Source organism: Suillus subaureus (assembly GCF_016647635.1).
Source record: "Suillus subaureus strain MN1 chromosome Unknown BJ212scaffold_2, whole genome shotgun sequence".
Taxonomy (NCBI): domain Eukaryota; kingdom Fungi; phylum Basidiomycota; class Agaricomycetes; order Boletales; family Suillaceae; genus Suillus; species Suillus subaureus.
The window spans coordinates 1,387,432-1,401,224 of NW_024538558.1; the positions used below are offsets into that span (position 1 = coordinate 1,387,432).

A 13,793-nucleotide genomic window follows, 5' to 3' on the forward strand; every position below is an offset into this window, starting at 1 on the left:
TCAAACACCCAGGCCCGTCAAAATGTAGACTTGTTCTAGGCTGTCCCACACAGCTACACTTTCGACAACGACGACGACAACATGCTCATTATAGACGCAGATCCAGTCAATTCCAAGCAGGACTCTGTCGGAGACAGCACCCCTTCGCTTGCATCATCATCTTTGCAGCAGCCTCCTCCAACATTCGAGGAAAGTGTCGCAGACCATGTTCTACATTTTCCTCAGGGCGATAGTTTGAATTTTGCACAGGACAGTGGCGAGGAGCCACCCGCCTTTGCCCCTTATAACGCCCAGTTCTTTACTTCCCGTTCTGGTGACATCATTTCTCATGATTCTCATCTCAACGATGACGGTACGTTGCCCTCCGGTTTCTGACATCTTAATATTCTCAATTCTCTCAGGCGAAGCCCTATACCGTTTCTTACTCTCACAGGCCTCAACAGCACCCACCGTCATCTTGCGATGTCAAGGGTCACATAACGAGACTCACACACGGATGGTCCACTCGCATCACAATGGACATACCAAGATGAAGACAGAGCAGTATACCGAACGCATAACGGACTTCGACTTTTGCATAGACGTCGGACAGCACATTTTCGGAGAGCCAACCCATTGGTCATATGCCGATTCCACCCCTGCATATAGGGGGCGCATGTATCAAGAAGTGGGCATCTCAGAGGAGAAACGCAAGGCACGGAAGTCGGAAAGAAAGACAGCAAAGGCGTGGGATACCGAGCGCACTCGCAGGGGGTTCCCTCCGTGGATCGGTAGTGACTACGCATGGAGAGAGGACCAGCCATATGTCATGCAAACGAGCGGTGTCCTCAGATCATCGTGGACATTACGTCAGTGGGCAGACGACTATTGTGCCAGCCGCAAGTACTTGAAAGAATTTCATTACCACAAGGTCAATAGATATTTCAGTGACCTCATACGCATAGTTCTCATCCTCGATCCACAGATTGCCTATGGTTGGAATTTTGAGGCCATGAGGGTTGCTGCTATTTCCGTCGTCAATTCTACCCACTATAGGGGTGACTTGTCTGTCCAATTTGAAACATCTCAAAACGTTGTTTCTGTCCGCTCACACAACCGCCTCTCCCGCGCTCTTTCGAACCGCTGGATCAAGTTTCTGCTCTTTCTTACCCTCATATACCCGTTTATATGGCTATTTAAACGTTTCCACTCACGCGGTGGTGGGCGCTGGGATGTCTGCGGCGGTGCGTATGCGCTGAAGCGCGTCGAACAAACTGCAAAGCAATCTGCTCCGGACGTACATGCGGAGAGTCCTTTCCGTGATGTGTTTGAGACCGTGGATGCCACCGCCCAAGGATCTTCCCTCCCTGACCCTCCAGGCCGACGGATGAAAGTCGTTGGCATGCGAGAAGGAGAGTGGCTGAGGCAATGGGAGGGAACTATCAGAAGAGCAGTGCAAAACAGGCTGCAGGACAAACAACCCTTGACAATGCCTGATGATCACCCTACGTATCAGGCATTGGTGTTGGATGGGTATTGAACACCCTTGAGGGATGAAAGACTGGGGCAATACAGACTTATCATTCTTCTCATTTTTCTTGATGATATTGTATGCGATAAATTTGATGTCCGGGTAGCAACGATGTCAAGTAGTCTCCAAGCTGTGGTATATGATGGTCCCGGGCTTCCCCCAAAGATAAATACAAGAGGTCTGCTAAAACAGTCCAGATAGCACACATATAGCCATTACAATGCAGCACTTGCATTCGTCGGCTTGAAAACTGAACTGTCTGTCCATACTGACGCCAAGCCTACGTTGAGCCTGCTCTCGTCCGCATTGAGACTCTCGAGTTCAACTTGAGAGTAATTATCGCCTTCCAAGAAAGCGAGTGCAGTCTCTAAGAACCACATGTGCTTTTTGATGAAGTGCACTACGACAGTTCCACCAACACGCTTGTTCTCGTATTGCGTGATGCGTCCCTCGCGGGTGCGCCATGCTCTCTCTGTAGACTTCCCTGCAGCCGCTAATGTTTAACATACGCTCATCGAGGACAATTGATATCGTACCTTCCTGCAGCTCGGACATATGGCTGCCTTCAACTAGTGCCTCAACACTATGAGCCAAATCCATCTCTTGTAAGGGCTGCTGGTACCGGGTACCAAATGCCGAAACACTTGAGTGTGATAAAGATAAAAGTGTCGAAGCCCCAACAGCTGTATTTGATACAAAAGTCGTCCCGGTCGATGAATTACGGGACATTTTGTCAAGAAGTGCCAAAACAGATTTCTTAACACGAGAGACTTCGGAAGGAAACAGGAAGCCATGGGAGTATCTATAAGAAAATCAGCACAAGAATGTTAGATAGACAGGTGTGTTAACTCACACAGTCCCTGACCGAGGATGATCATATATCCAGCAATGGTCGCTTGACCAGCGGATCTCCGCTGCACGTGGGTGTAGTCCCATCCATTTGGCCGTCTGCTTGTCCTCTGCGCCCTTGGTAAGACCTTTGACGTTTGGATCCTTAGAAACCCAATCGACAAGACTCCAGCTCAAGCCATACAATTCGCCAGCCATGAACTTTTCTTTAACAAGATAGCCCCAGTAAACCAATGGGTCATCCGCTGATCCGTCGCGCGGCATCTCCCGTTCAACCATCGATGGTATAGGGATATCGGCAGGAGCACCGGTCTGCGGTTCCACCTTTGGTTGTCTCGGCTCTGAAGGATGTCGAAATTGGCGAAGTGTAGGGCATGCCGTATGGCCTCTGCCCTGTAGCGTACAGCTCTAGCCTCATGCGCGCCTCCAGCTCAGCCAACATAACGAAAGCATCGTCATCGACTTTAGCCACATAATCGGGCCGCACCCAAGGCCGTGGATGACCCGAGGCACTGTCCTTCCAAGCGAGGTAGGGATCATGAGGGGCAAGGCGGGGAGCAGGGGTATATTGACTCGAGTAAGAGAATTCCGGCACAGGGTATGTGGTATTGAAGTAAACTGGTGGGACCCAAGCATTCGATGCTGCCCACGTGAAGTAGGCATGCGATTTGCCGGAATTCATGTTTTCTGAGCAGGGCAAGATTATCATATCGTTGTACACTACGCAAGAGCATGCGTCAGAGTAATGCAACGAACCAACATGATATACACTTACTTTCCATCTCTGATTGAATACGTCTTTCCCATCCCTTGCGGGGCTGTCCGAGAACAAAACGCACCACAGTTCTCGAGGTGCCCATCCCGCCGTCCCCTTCTCCTGCGCCATTACGACTACGGGGATGTGCTGCCCATGTTGTTCTAATCAACATTCTACGTTCCAGTGACGAATCCATCGAGAAGACAGCTAAGAACAGTCCTGCGGGGGGCAGTGTATCAAGATCATCCGGTGGAAACGATGGTGGCATCACTTTGGGAAGGGGGTTGATGTACGGGTATAGCAATGTATTACGGTAGCGCGGAGGAACGGATGTTGTTGGCGGGATGGTGCAGTATGCCCTCCAAGGTAAAGCTTCCTTGTCGGGTTCAAGACATAAAGCAGAATTAAAGTGAGAGAAATGGCGAAAACGGTGAACACCAGGAGCGCAAGTATCTTATCGAATTGTCAGACATGGAACGAAGTGCAGATAACAAAACATACGATAGTTAGCGGTTGACGAGGGAATAACGGGTGTCTGACAATACGTCTCAAAATACCCTTGAAGATTCTCCACCTTCTTCCATCTCGTTTACGCCTCCTTGGAGAACTTGAACCTAAGTTACGCCAGATCCAACGGCTCTCTCCCGAGGATGTATATCTTGCAAGGCCGAGTAGAGGTGAGTTGGACTCGGTTTCTGATGAAGATGAAGAATGGAAAGAAAACGGCAGAGGGGAAGAAGCGCGAGACGGTGTGGGTGTCGTAGACGACGAAGAATCCGAAGACAACCTTCCAGGCATTACATCAGGGTATCCAGTGTCCGTGAAGGAACAGCGCTCGGATAAGGGAGTGTTAGACGAATCACTCTCCCTATAATCAATTCCGAGAATGTCGCGGTGCTCTTCATTGGGTGCTCGAAATGAATGGGAAGAACCAGGGAAATCCACAATGCCCGCCATGGCATTGGAAAAGAGCGTGGAAGCCAAGCCTCAGAAAGTGACGACCAGCAAAATGGACCAGTTTATCGTTAAATAAAAATGAACGCGCGATAGCTAGAATTCGGTGTCGAAACTAAACGCTAGCGTCGTGTTACTTCCCGTGTTGGTTTTTCTTGGTATGAAATGATATGAGCGTCCTTAAAAGTCAAAGCAAACAGTCCTGAGTTGGGTATGATACCTAGCAGGCGTGGTAGGACACTGTCACTTCAGCTGCGATCAAAAAAACTGTGAAGTTGCTGTGAAGTCATTTTTACTTTGCAAGTTGCGTGTGAACTAATTGGCTGGAATGCAAAAAGACTCCATTGGCCGCCAAGTAGAGATTATCGGAAGTAAACTGATATCATGTATACAAGTGTCACGAAGCATAAACTTTCTTCCAGCTCGACCGTGATTTCATCGCATCCCAAAATGCCGCCAGCTTGCTCCTCGCGACTGCTTTTTCTTCAGCGAATGGGCTAAAGGCCGAAGACAAGAAGTCCTCGGGAAAGACAAACCCATTTCCAATATGTTTTTCCACCCTTTTTATAGCAACATCTCCATCATCCGAAGGGCTTCCGCCAGCCAATCTGACAAGGTGAGATAGCCAAACACTTAAGTGAATATCTGCGATAGAAACCTGATCGCCTATATTTCACATTATGTTATCATGAGCCGAGAAAAGTGGCCTCCCGACGAACCTAACGCGTAGGGTCCGACCAACTCCTCGTTCACTCGAGTGAGAACACCAGGAATTGTGATTTCCCACATATTCCTGGAGCGTGATAAGTATCCATCGACATCATTCCCATTAAACACGCTCAGTGCTGTCTCCGTCTCAGCTTGTTTCTCTCGCCAGAATGCCTTGGTTTTTTCAGACATCCGCATGGTCTCACGTTCACAATCGGTGAGATATCCCACGATTGCCGCTCGTCTGGATTGGAGGATAGGGACCAGAGACTTTCCAAGTTCTTGTAGAGAGGCTTGATCGCGGGCATTCAAGTACTGCAAATGATCGGGAGAGACCTCATCAGCATGAATAGAGTCAATGATCTTGCTGGATGCACTGGCGAATGCAACTGTCGCAGGGGATAACGATGGGGCCGGAGCGCTCGATGTAGTGTGCGTGTGAGATGATGCAGACCGAGATTTATCCAGGAACTCGATCAGTGCCTGCTCTTTCCGTTAGCAGAAAGGAAACTGTAAAACGAAGGCCAGCTGACTTTAGTGTCAGAGATAGCCTTGAAGCGGCTTGCAATATCAGATGCGAGAGAGCCGCGGAGGGGTACAACAAGAGTTGGGACCATTCCTGAGGGAATGGTCAATGATCTGTGATGCAGAATGGGTCCAATCCCACCTTTTGGGCTCAACCTGAGGAAGGTCGGGGAAAATTCCTCTCCTTTGTCTGATGCAAACATGTATTAGACAATGCCCAAGCCACTTCGATGTATTCAAGACGTACCAATATCCACAACCCTGAGATCAACTTCATCATCTCCATACCCCTTCTCGTGCCTGCAGAGTAATTGCAGATTAATAGTATGATACACTGTTTTTCGATGACCTCACAGTGCAAGAAGTACTAGTGATACATTGAGGTAAGAACACAGAACAACACTGATCGTGAATGTAAAGACCGATGCTTACTCGCAGAGGACCACACAGACTGTGGGCTGTAGTACAAGACGGCCTTAGGTATCACAGACGACGTGGTCATCGTAGGTTGCCTGACAGCAGTTAGGGAATATGACGTCTGGACCTCCACCTGTTTGTCCTTCTTTTGATTTCCAGTTAGGGCTAGCACGCAACCGTATGCACGAAACATTCATCGTCGATGCATTTTCTGTTTGATCACAGAGGTACTATCCACATCGGATTCAAACATCGTTGTCAATCGATGCACAAGTTCAGATTCTTGAATTGTCAAGTCTCAGTCTTTTGTAAATCTTTTCCCTCATGACAGTTCACGTGACCTCAAATTATACTGGAAAGTTCTGCTTTCATTGAGTCGCGTAACTTCATCACTTTAGGCATCGGTTTTTTTGCATCTTCACCCAAACATGGCATCCTTAAGGTCAGACCAACATCACTAGGTGCTTGACATTCGTCTAATATCATAAAGGCACGAATTTTATGAGACAGACGAAAAACTGACGATCTCCATCTTCGACCGAGGGGCTGATCCTGCACAAGTATCCATTACGTTTGAGCCAAGCAAGGTGAGCAATCTTACTCATTCTGGGAGACACGGTCCTCAAAGAAGCTATAGATTATCTACGTAAATGGCGAGAAGACACTATCCTTAGAACCATTGAAAGGACAGATTGATCCGGAGAGGTGCGATTTCACGGTTGGCAAAGTCAAGGTTGAACTTCGTCTTGCGAAAACGGCTCAAGGCCGTTGGGGAGGTATCACTGGTGACGCTCCTGATCGTTCGTGTTTTCCATGCAGCCCAATTCTTCGATGCGTACTAACGTTCTCTAGCTCTTCAGACTGCCCCTATTGGACCAACTACTTCTCCGGCGGTGGCCGAGGCGAGGGCTAAGCCCAAGAAGAACTGGGAGGAACTTACCACCAAGATTCTCACATCCGAAAAGGAGGCGACCGTAGATGAGGATCCCAACGTTGGAGGTGACGGCACGGTCAACTCCTTCTTCCAAAAGATATTCGGAGATGCAGATGATGACGCCAAACGCGCAATGATGAAGAGCTTCCAGGAGAGTGGAGGAACTACCCTTAGCACAAACTGGGAGGAAGTCAGCAAGGGTACCGTCGAAGTGAAGCCCCCAGCAGGTAGTGAGTGGAAGAAGTGGAATTGAACTTGATCACTGGCTTGTATTGTTAGTTACTCTGCATGTTGTCGACGCTTTCAAAGTGGATCCTTGTCTCGCATCGAAACTATTAACTTAGGATTCTGTCCTGTCAGCACATCAAAACCCATTTCGTTCCTGTCAGAAAGAGGCCTATGGCAGGTTACGATGTTCAGGGATAGATTAGATAGTGAGGCATAGCCCAAGATCTCCCATAACTGCTACTCGTTGTGCATAAATAAAACATCATGTAGAGAGATTGTGAAAATACCCCAACATTGAAAGAATTGCAGTATGACCATGACATTTGGTCGTGATAGGTATTGCTGACAGGTATAAACCTTTACTAGTAAGTACTTACAACGGTACTGGCCCATATCAACGTCGTCTTCCCCAGAGACCATGTCACATCTTACAATCATTGTTGCCGCCACGAAATCAAATGGTATCGGCCAACATGGTAAACTTCCATGGCGGCTGTCGAAAGAGATGGCTTATTTTGCTCGGGTCACATCTACCGCGCCTGAAGGACGGAAGAACGCGGTCGTCATGGGGCGGAAGACATGGGAGAGCATACCAGTCAATTTCAGGCCTCTTTCTAAACGCCTCAACGTAGTCATCAGTCGCAATGAGGACTACGAACTGTACGACTTTTCTCTATCTTTTTCGTCATATATTGATAGAGCGACAATCAGGACATCCCTCAACCTGTCAGCTCCAGTTCATCTTTGCTCGAACCTGAGTTCGGCAGTTGAGTTGGCGTCTCAGGCTGACATACACCGACGATTTATTATCGGCGGAGTATCCTTGATCTCGGAGACACTAAACCCTACATCTTCGAGTCCGACGTCTTGTATCGCCGACCGTGTCCTCTTGACACGAGTCCTTGCACCTGATTTCCCCCAATGTGACGTTTTTATGCCAGACTTCTTGGGAGCAAGCGGGAAAGGGGAAACAGAATGGAAGCAAGCGGCTCATGATGAACTCGTGCAATGGACGGGATTCGACGTGCCAGCAGGAGTCCAGGAGGAAAAGGGAGTTAGCTACGAGTTCCAGATGTGGCTTCGTCAATAACATTGGTGGTAGAATATTTCGAGAGCTGTGCATTATATCGACAAAAAATATCTCCCTTCCCCTACGTGCATTCTACCAAAACAATTTGCACGATTCAAAAACACAGGTTCGACGATGATTATCCTTGACGCTACACGAGAGTCAACCAAGGTCAAGATGAAGATAGGATCAATAGCACACCTGCTTGTGTTTCGGATTTTTCGAGCACACGACATACACTCTGCCTTTTCGCTTCACAACGCTGCACCCGTCACACATGACTTTCACAGATGACCTCACTTTCATTCCACGCGCCGTGGACGGTATTGCATTCGTGCCAAGTGATGAGATTGCAGGTGTGAAATTATGAACGTGAGGAAGAGTAGAGATGCGCAAACACGCTAGTAATGGCCTGCTTGAGGCTAGCAAGGCTCTCAACATGGTGAAATACGGACCAGAGACAAGTTAAGTTTTGTGAGGAAGACGCTGTGGTCACGTGCTATAGCTAGATATTTTGTGACTTCTGGTTCAAACAGTTAGTAACTAGTAACCACGTAACTAAGTCTTCTTTGGACTTTGGACTTACGGCTCGGCATCAAAGTCGCAGGCTTGAACATTGACCTTATCGTTGAAGTTGATAAGGACTTCTTGTTCGCGAGATGGAACAGTGAAAACTTCCATTAATCGGGACATCCATCTGTTTACTTTCTTGAAAACTTCCTGAATCTCTGTACTCCTACTTTACCTTATCATGGCTGGCGAGAGAGAGGGTTCCGCTGCGCCACGCCTAGGTGGAAAGACTGCGCTGGTAACATTCGTTGCGGTGATTTTTGCTTTTGTTGGAGAGACCCAACTCACACAGGTGATTAGCTTCAGTTCAGGTACCTCAATGGATGGGTCAACTACTAACTTATCGTATTAGTATGTCCAAACAACATTGGGTTATCAACACTCATTCTTTCTATTGTGAGTAGACAAATGACTCCGCGGCATGTCGATGCGAACTCAAAGTTCACAGTTACGTCGTGCATTCATCGTTCGCGCTCTCCTTTCCATTGCACCTAGGGTATCTCCTCCTGACGACCCACCATTCCCCTCGTACTCTGATATCTGGCTTGTCCAGCATTATCACCGCTCAGTTGACATCACGCGATCCAAGAATCATCCACTCTTCACAATTTCCCCTGTCTCGATTTTTGGTCGTGATTCTCGTCATGACTGCCGTCTACAGCATACCTGCCTTATTGTGGTTTATTGCTGTCGTATATGCCCCGTATGTTGTTAATTGCTTTTCACGCTTCTGATCTCAAGCATCCTGCAGTGTTACTGATGTCACGGCCATTTGGAATACCAATGCTTTCTTCGCTTACGTCTTCAGTGTCAAGTTACTGAACCTGAAATGGAGCCTTATTCGGATGTGTGCTGTTTGCCTCGCCACTGTCGGAGTGCTCACTATCGTATATAGCGACAGCGCACCGTTAAGTACAACCGCAGCCACAGCTCGCGGTATGACTGTCACCCAAACTCCCGCTCCTTTATTTGGCGTTATTATAACTCTGGTTGCATCCGTGATATACGGTCTGTATCAAGTTCTCTACAAGAAATATGCAGCACTGCCATCAGACCTAGAGCCAGCTGCAGAGCCTACACAATATACCCATATCCCAGCATCAGCGGAACAGGCTAGTGATGAGGAGATAGCATCTTCACCACTCGTCGCCAGTAATCAAGTCATACATTCTCTTCCATTCGGCCTTCATCCAAATTTCCTCACCGCATCCATGGGTTTATGCACTTTGTTCGTGCTTTGGATACCCTTAATGGTGTTACATCATTACGGTATCGAAGAGTTTGCGCTTCCATCCAACATGGCGACCTTCGCTGCAATTGCAGGAATCTGTGCAACGGGCGTTATATTCAATGCAGGCTACATGGTGCGTATGATAAATGCACAATGTCCCCTATCTAATCAATGTCTTTAGATTTTGTTGGGAGTCTGGGGCCCGATTGTTACTTCCGTTGGGAGTCTACTTACAATCGTCCTCACCCTCATCTCGGATCTAATGTTAGGCTCCGTCGGGTTGACTGCCGGTGGGGTTCTGGGAGCAGGCATGATTGTAGGGGCTTTCGCGGTGCTCGCTTATGATATGTTCTAGAGTTGGCAGTAGAGGCCACTACAATAGATTGATACTTATCAATCTTAGAGTTGTCCCTTTGACGGACACCATTTGCAAGTCGCAGTGGATCTTTGAGTGCTCTTCGTCAAGGGAACATCAAGCGTATATAACCGTTCACTTGGATATGTCCCGTTGGTCCCAGTCACGCTAAACTGGATCTTTCGTGTGATGGGATGTCCATGCATGCAAGCTATCTCACTCTTTAAACCGAGTATGACGCACACTGCAATTCGGAGGCGCTGCGGCCCATTTTCGAAGCCTGGGGAGAACATGTGTGCCTCGTTCTATGGAAGGATATAGACAACTCGCCAATACATCATACTAGTAAGTAGCGAGATGCAACGTGACAACTCCTGAAAACCGCGGCCAGTATTTTTAACTGCAATATCATTATATAGCACAAACACAAAGAAAATATGCGACGTCTTAAATAGGCCCAAAAGGAGAAAGCTAAAGAGGAGCGAGAAACAGAAAGGGAAGGGAGAGACAGGAGGGTAAGGAGGAGAGATGCGAAGTACATGTGCTTTGGACAGAAGGTGTGTGCTTGCGTGAGGCACGTCGCTCGGATATCAAGGTGAACAGATCAGGACTAGACGGAACGAAGTAGAGGTAAAGGTAGTATGATGTTTGTAGCGTGAGGGTCAGGCATAGGCCCCGGATATCTCAACAAGCGTTTGCGCCTCAATACGTAGTGGCACCAAAAGACATACAGTGTTCATTAACAGGTTACCCATACCCTTGACCCTGTGACACTGGTGTACTACGTGTGGCATATCATGATCACGTTGCAGTTGCCATTAGACTGGGCGTGAGGTCAATACGTGACATTGAATGTGAGTGAGATGACCCACCTCTTCCGTTTAGCCTTCGTCATCTCTTTCCGGAGCGCCGGCCCGTCCAAAGGTTTGAGAAGCTCGAAAGCGCACAGAAGGTCCTCTGAGACACTGAAACAATACAAATCAATTGAAATCCCCAGATGCCAACAGGCGCAAAAATACCTCATGCAAGCACCATAATTGTCAAATTCTGGAACATCTCTTCAGCGCTGGACGGATAGAAAGATAAGAGTTATGCTGACCTCCGCAATAATTTGGAGCACTGAAGACCGTCACAAGTGTCCGGTCGTTCCAGAACTCATACCCGTCCTCAACGACCATATGAGCCCTGCATATCAGGTCCATGTCATACCGTACCAGGAAGTCATTGATGATGCCTTTCCCGAAACAGTAGCTTACCCCCCTCTCATTATCCTCCCAGTCCAATGCCGTATCAGAAGGATCGGACCATAGCAAATCGTTTAGTAGCCCGTAGTCCGGCACGTCGGTCGGTCTTTGTATGCGTTTGATATCTTCCATGGAGTGAAGTGAAGGTGATAGCCCGCCGTGTACGCAGAATATCTTGGAGGCGACAATAGCTGCAATGGGCAGGCAATTGAAGACGTCTATGAATGTCTTCCATGTCTTTATGTTACATCGTCTTTTGCATTCGTCATAGAAACCGTACACTGGAAAATGTCAGAATACCATCACTGAATAAAAGGCGCCAAGCGACTAACCTCTTGTGACATTTGCACATTCATGATTGCCACGTAAGAGGAAGAAGTTCTCTGGGTACTTTATCTTGTAGCACAAGAGCAGTAAGATTGTCTCCAGACTCTGTTTCCCGCGATCGACATAGTCACCCAAGAATAGGTAGTTGGCGGCTGGAGGGAAACCGCACATCTCGAAAAGGCGGATGAGATCTGAATATTGTCCATGAACGTCACCGACGATCTTTACTGGTGGTGACAACTCGACGAGAGTTGGTTGGCTGAGGAACACCTCTCGCGCCGCTTGGCAAATAGCAGCAATCTCCGTATTTTTTAGACACAGAGATTTACTGACTTTACCAGTATAACCCACGTCAAGAAGCCGTTGGATCATACCGTCGATGTCGAACTGTCCAGCCTTTCCTCCCGCAGAGTCACTCAAGGGGAAGCTACTAGCCGCTGAACCCGGCGTGAAGGATGACGACGGCATAGAAGTTGAGAGGATTGTCTGAGTGAGTGGAATGTCGAGAGGAGCGGGAGAGGGTTTCGTTGATAAAGCCGAAGCTTGTGGCGTCGAAGTTGACGCGAGTAGGGAGGGAGTAGAAAGGTCACTCGGGGAAGAACTGAGGATGGCCGGTGAAGCACCTGGTGAACCTGGTGGTCTTGAGCTGCTTCCATTGGGCTCTCCAGAACTTGGTACGTTAAGAGAGGGTGCACTATTTCGGACTGCATCATACTCGTGGGCGACGCTTTGGGAGTGGTTTGGATGACTCCCCGTTGCACGATTCAAACTGCCATGTGGCATTTGACCATTCGATTCTTCTATAGAATCATCGTGCACGGGGTCCACGTCCTTCTCCTTTCCTCCTTTCTTTGCCTTTTTAGATTGCTGTTGGCCCATTGGTGGTGAGACCTGCGATTCGGGCGAAGACGAGCCTGGCTGTGTTGCTGAAGACCGGGAACGCGACCTTGAAGTTAACTTGGAAGTTAAGATGGAAATAAGTGTTGGAGCCAGCTTGTAAAGCGAAAGAAGACAAGGACTAAGTTGAGCCGAATCCTCTTCAACGAGGACCAGTCAATCGTTCTAGCGACAACTTGCTTGCGCTGTCCTTATTTGTTCCATTGTTTACTTCCTGTTCCGTCAAGCGCTCCTTAAGTGCACGCACATTGCCTAGGTTTGATTCTGATCGATTGACATTCCTGTGCTTTGCCACACAGATCTTCTAAATCAAGTGCTTTCATAATGTAGCAATGAAATTTTTCACGCGGGCATAGCGCAGTGAGTAGTAGAAATCATGTAATGTCAACAACGTAAATAGAATCTCGATGGCACTCTCAGAACTTGCCGAAGGCCTTGGCTGCTGCCTTGCTCTTCGACACCCGCAGAACGTTGAATCGTACCGTTTTCGACAGTGGTCGACATTGCCCTATATCCTGTGTTCAATTCCGAGTAGTACCAACTAAGAGGAACACTAACCGACAGTGACAGTATCACCGACTTCTACACGGAAAGCGGGCGATACATGTACGGCCATGTTCTTGTGTCTCTTCTCGTAACGGTCTGTCAAATAAAGATAGGCGTGAATGAACAATAAGCTTGTCTCCTGACGTACTGTATTTAGGAATGTAGTGGAGGTAATCCCTGCGGATCACAATTGTCCGCGTCATCTTGGTTGAAACGACCTTGCCAGTCAAGATACGGCCACGAATCGAGACGTTACCGGTGAAGGGGCACTTCTTGTCTGAGAACAAACATAACAATGAACGATCCAAACCACGTGTAACAAGTATAGAGACGTACCGATGTAAGTGCCTTGAATAGCCTCCGCAGGGGTCTTGAATCCAAGACCAACATCCTTGTACCACCGCTTATCCTTGGTCGCAACCTTCTTGCCACCTTTACCACAGCGATCACAATCACATAAGTTCCTACTCCGATTTCACGGGTTAAAAGTCTCATACCGCGGGCTTTGGCGTTTTGGAATAGATGCTGCTTCTGGTACGCCTTCTCGATCTAAAAATGATGACAAGTCAAACAAGAAGGGTAGATTCAGTAAAGTAGCAGCTCGTACCTGGTCAGCCATGGTGAATGATTAGGTCGATGAGGAGCTCAATTTCCGGCTCTGTGCTTGCGTGC

General features: G+C 48.1%; 9 protein-coding genes across 9 annotated transcripts; 4 read left to right on the top strand and 5 right to left on the bottom strand.

Moving 5' to 3' along the window:
* Positions 1 to 7: 7 nt before the first annotated feature.
* On the top strand, positions 8 to 1,519 carry BJ212DRAFT_1565935 (uncharacterized protein; the record flags this gene model as incomplete). Its single annotated transcript, XM_041341964.1, has 3 exons — positions 8 to 352; positions 402 to 910; positions 965 to 1,519. Exons 1-3 carry the CDS (start codon positions 82 to 84, stop codon positions 1,517 to 1,519), a joined length of 1,335 nt encoding a protein of 444 aa, XP_041199160.1. The 5' UTR covers positions 8 to 81.
* Positions 1,520 to 1,725: 206 nt separating this feature from the next.
* BJ212DRAFT_1475269 (uncharacterized protein) lies at positions 1,726 to 4,073 on the bottom strand (the record flags this gene model as incomplete). Its single annotated transcript, XM_041339214.1, has 7 exons — positions 1,726 to 1,994; positions 2,047 to 2,312; positions 2,364 to 2,752; positions 2,805 to 3,079; positions 3,135 to 3,492; positions 3,555 to 3,569; positions 3,618 to 4,073. 7 exons carry the CDS (start codon positions 4,071 to 4,073, stop codon positions 1,726 to 1,728), a joined length of 2,028 nt encoding a protein of 675 aa, XP_041199161.1.
* Positions 4,074 to 4,467: 394 nt separating this feature from the next.
* On the bottom strand, positions 4,468 to 5,805 carry BJ212DRAFT_1443933 (uncharacterized protein; the record flags this gene model as incomplete). Its single annotated transcript, XM_041337896.1, has 6 exons — positions 4,468 to 4,736; positions 4,790 to 5,261; positions 5,312 to 5,397; positions 5,446 to 5,493; positions 5,551 to 5,603; positions 5,756 to 5,805. The coding sequence occupies 6 exons, from the start codon at positions 5,803 to 5,805 to the stop codon at positions 4,468 to 4,470; spliced, it is 978 nt and encodes a 325-aa protein (XP_041199162.1).
* A 343-nt stretch (positions 5,806 to 6,148) lies between these two features.
* BJ212DRAFT_1475271 (SGS-domain-containing protein) lies at positions 6,149 to 6,907 on the top strand (the record flags this gene model as incomplete). Its single annotated transcript, XM_041339215.1, has 4 exons — positions 6,149 to 6,162; positions 6,211 to 6,307; positions 6,358 to 6,520; positions 6,573 to 6,907. The coding sequence occupies 4 exons, from the start codon at positions 6,149 to 6,151 to the stop codon at positions 6,905 to 6,907; spliced, it is 609 nt and encodes a 202-aa protein (XP_041199163.1).
* A 35-nt stretch (positions 6,908 to 6,942) lies between these two features.
* BJ212DRAFT_310559 (dihydrofolate reductase-like domain-containing protein) lies at positions 6,943 to 8,056 on the top strand. Its single transcript, XM_041342883.1, has 3 exons — positions 6,943 to 7,247; positions 7,298 to 7,542; positions 7,594 to 8,056. Exons 2-3 carry the CDS (start codon positions 7,301 to 7,303, stop codon positions 7,970 to 7,972), a joined length of 621 nt encoding a protein of 206 aa, XP_041199164.1. The 5' UTR covers positions 6,943 to 7,247; positions 7,298 to 7,300; the 3' UTR covers positions 7,973 to 8,056.
* Positions 8,057 to 8,152: 96 nt separating this feature from the next.
* On the bottom strand, positions 8,153 to 8,368 carry BJ212DRAFT_1219346 (ribosomal protein L36-domain-containing protein; the record flags this gene model as incomplete). Its single annotated transcript, XM_041329352.1, has 1 exon — positions 8,153 to 8,368. A coding segment is annotated over one exon (216 nt), but the record flags the coding sequence as incomplete, so codon positions are not given.
* Positions 8,369 to 8,502: 134 nt separating this feature from the next.
* Positions 8,503 to 10,395, top strand: BJ212DRAFT_1316945 (uncharacterized protein). The gene is made up of 5 exons (XM_041334223.1): positions 8,503 to 8,813; positions 8,874 to 8,917; positions 8,970 to 9,224; positions 9,273 to 9,885; positions 9,934 to 10,395. Exons 1-5 carry the CDS (start codon positions 8,703 to 8,705, stop codon positions 10,105 to 10,107), a joined length of 1,197 nt encoding a protein of 398 aa, XP_041199166.1. The 5' UTR covers positions 8,503 to 8,702; the 3' UTR covers positions 10,108 to 10,395.
* A 259-nt stretch (positions 10,396 to 10,654) lies between these two features.
* On the bottom strand, positions 10,655 to 12,637 carry BJ212DRAFT_310260 (phosphoprotein phosphatase PPZ). Its single transcript, XM_041342882.1, has 5 exons — positions 11,684 to 12,637; positions 11,207 to 11,632; positions 11,127 to 11,154; positions 10,980 to 11,072; positions 10,655 to 10,930 (listed from the first exon to the last, which is right to left on the bottom strand). The coding sequence occupies exons 1-5, from the start codon at positions 12,555 to 12,557 to the stop codon at positions 10,909 to 10,911; spliced, it is 1,443 nt and encodes a 480-aa protein (XP_041199167.1). The 5' UTR covers positions 12,558 to 12,637; the 3' UTR covers positions 10,655 to 10,908.
* Positions 12,638 to 12,828: 191 nt separating this feature from the next.
* On the bottom strand, positions 12,829 to 13,791 carry BJ212DRAFT_1316948 (ribosomal protein S17-domain-containing protein). Its single transcript, XM_041334224.1, has 6 exons — positions 13,729 to 13,791; positions 13,619 to 13,670; positions 13,458 to 13,553; positions 13,270 to 13,398; positions 13,134 to 13,217; positions 12,829 to 13,083 (listed from the first exon to the last, which is right to left on the bottom strand). The coding sequence occupies exons 1-6, from the start codon at positions 13,738 to 13,740 to the stop codon at positions 12,992 to 12,994; spliced, it is 465 nt and encodes a 154-aa protein (XP_041199168.1). The 5' UTR covers positions 13,741 to 13,791; the 3' UTR covers positions 12,829 to 12,991.
* Between the last annotated feature and the right edge of the window lie 2 nt (positions 13,792 to 13,793).

Bases quoted from the DNA above. Each gene is read 5' to 3' on its own strand.
- BJ212DRAFT_1316945 (XM_041334223.1), top strand. From the start codon at position 8,703: ATGGCTGGCGAGAGAGAGGGTTCCGCTGCGCCACGCCTAGGTGGAAAG. The intron at 8,918-8,969 runs GTGAGTAGACAA...CAAAGTTCACAG, and splicing joins CAACACTCATTCTTTCTATT to TTACGTCGTGCATTCATCGT. The intron at 9,225-9,272 runs GTATGTTGTTAA...AGCATCCTGCAG, and splicing joins ATTGCTGTCGTATATGCCCC to TGTTACTGATGTCACGGCCA.
- BJ212DRAFT_1316948 (XM_041334224.1), bottom strand. The intron at 13,218-13,269 runs GTACGTCAGGAG...TTTATTTGACAG, and splicing joins CCACTACATTCCTAAATACA to ACCGTTACGAGAAGAGACAC. The intron at 13,084-13,133 runs GTTAGTGTTCCT...CACAGGATATAG, and splicing joins CGGTGATACTGTCACTGTCG to GGCAATGTCGACCACTGTCG.
- BJ212DRAFT_310559 (XM_041342883.1), top strand. From the start codon at position 7,301: ATGTCACATCTTACAATCATTGTTGCCGCCACGAAATCAAATGGTATC. The intron at 7,543-7,593 runs GTACGACTTTTC...AGCGACAATCAG, and splicing joins CGCAATGAGGACTACGAACT to GACATCCCTCAACCTGTCAG.
- BJ212DRAFT_310260 (XM_041342882.1), bottom strand. From the start codon at position 12,557: ATGGGCCAACAGCAATCTAAAAAGGCAAAGAAAGGAGGAAAGGAGAAG. The intron at 11,633-11,683 runs GTTAGTCGCTTG...GACATTTTCCAG, and splicing joins ATGTGCAAATGTCACAAGAG to TGTACGGTTTCTATGACGAA. The intron at 10,931-10,979 runs GTGGGTCATCTC...CCTCACGCCCAG, and splicing joins ACGAAGGCTAAACGGAAGAG to TCTAATGGCAACTGCAACGT.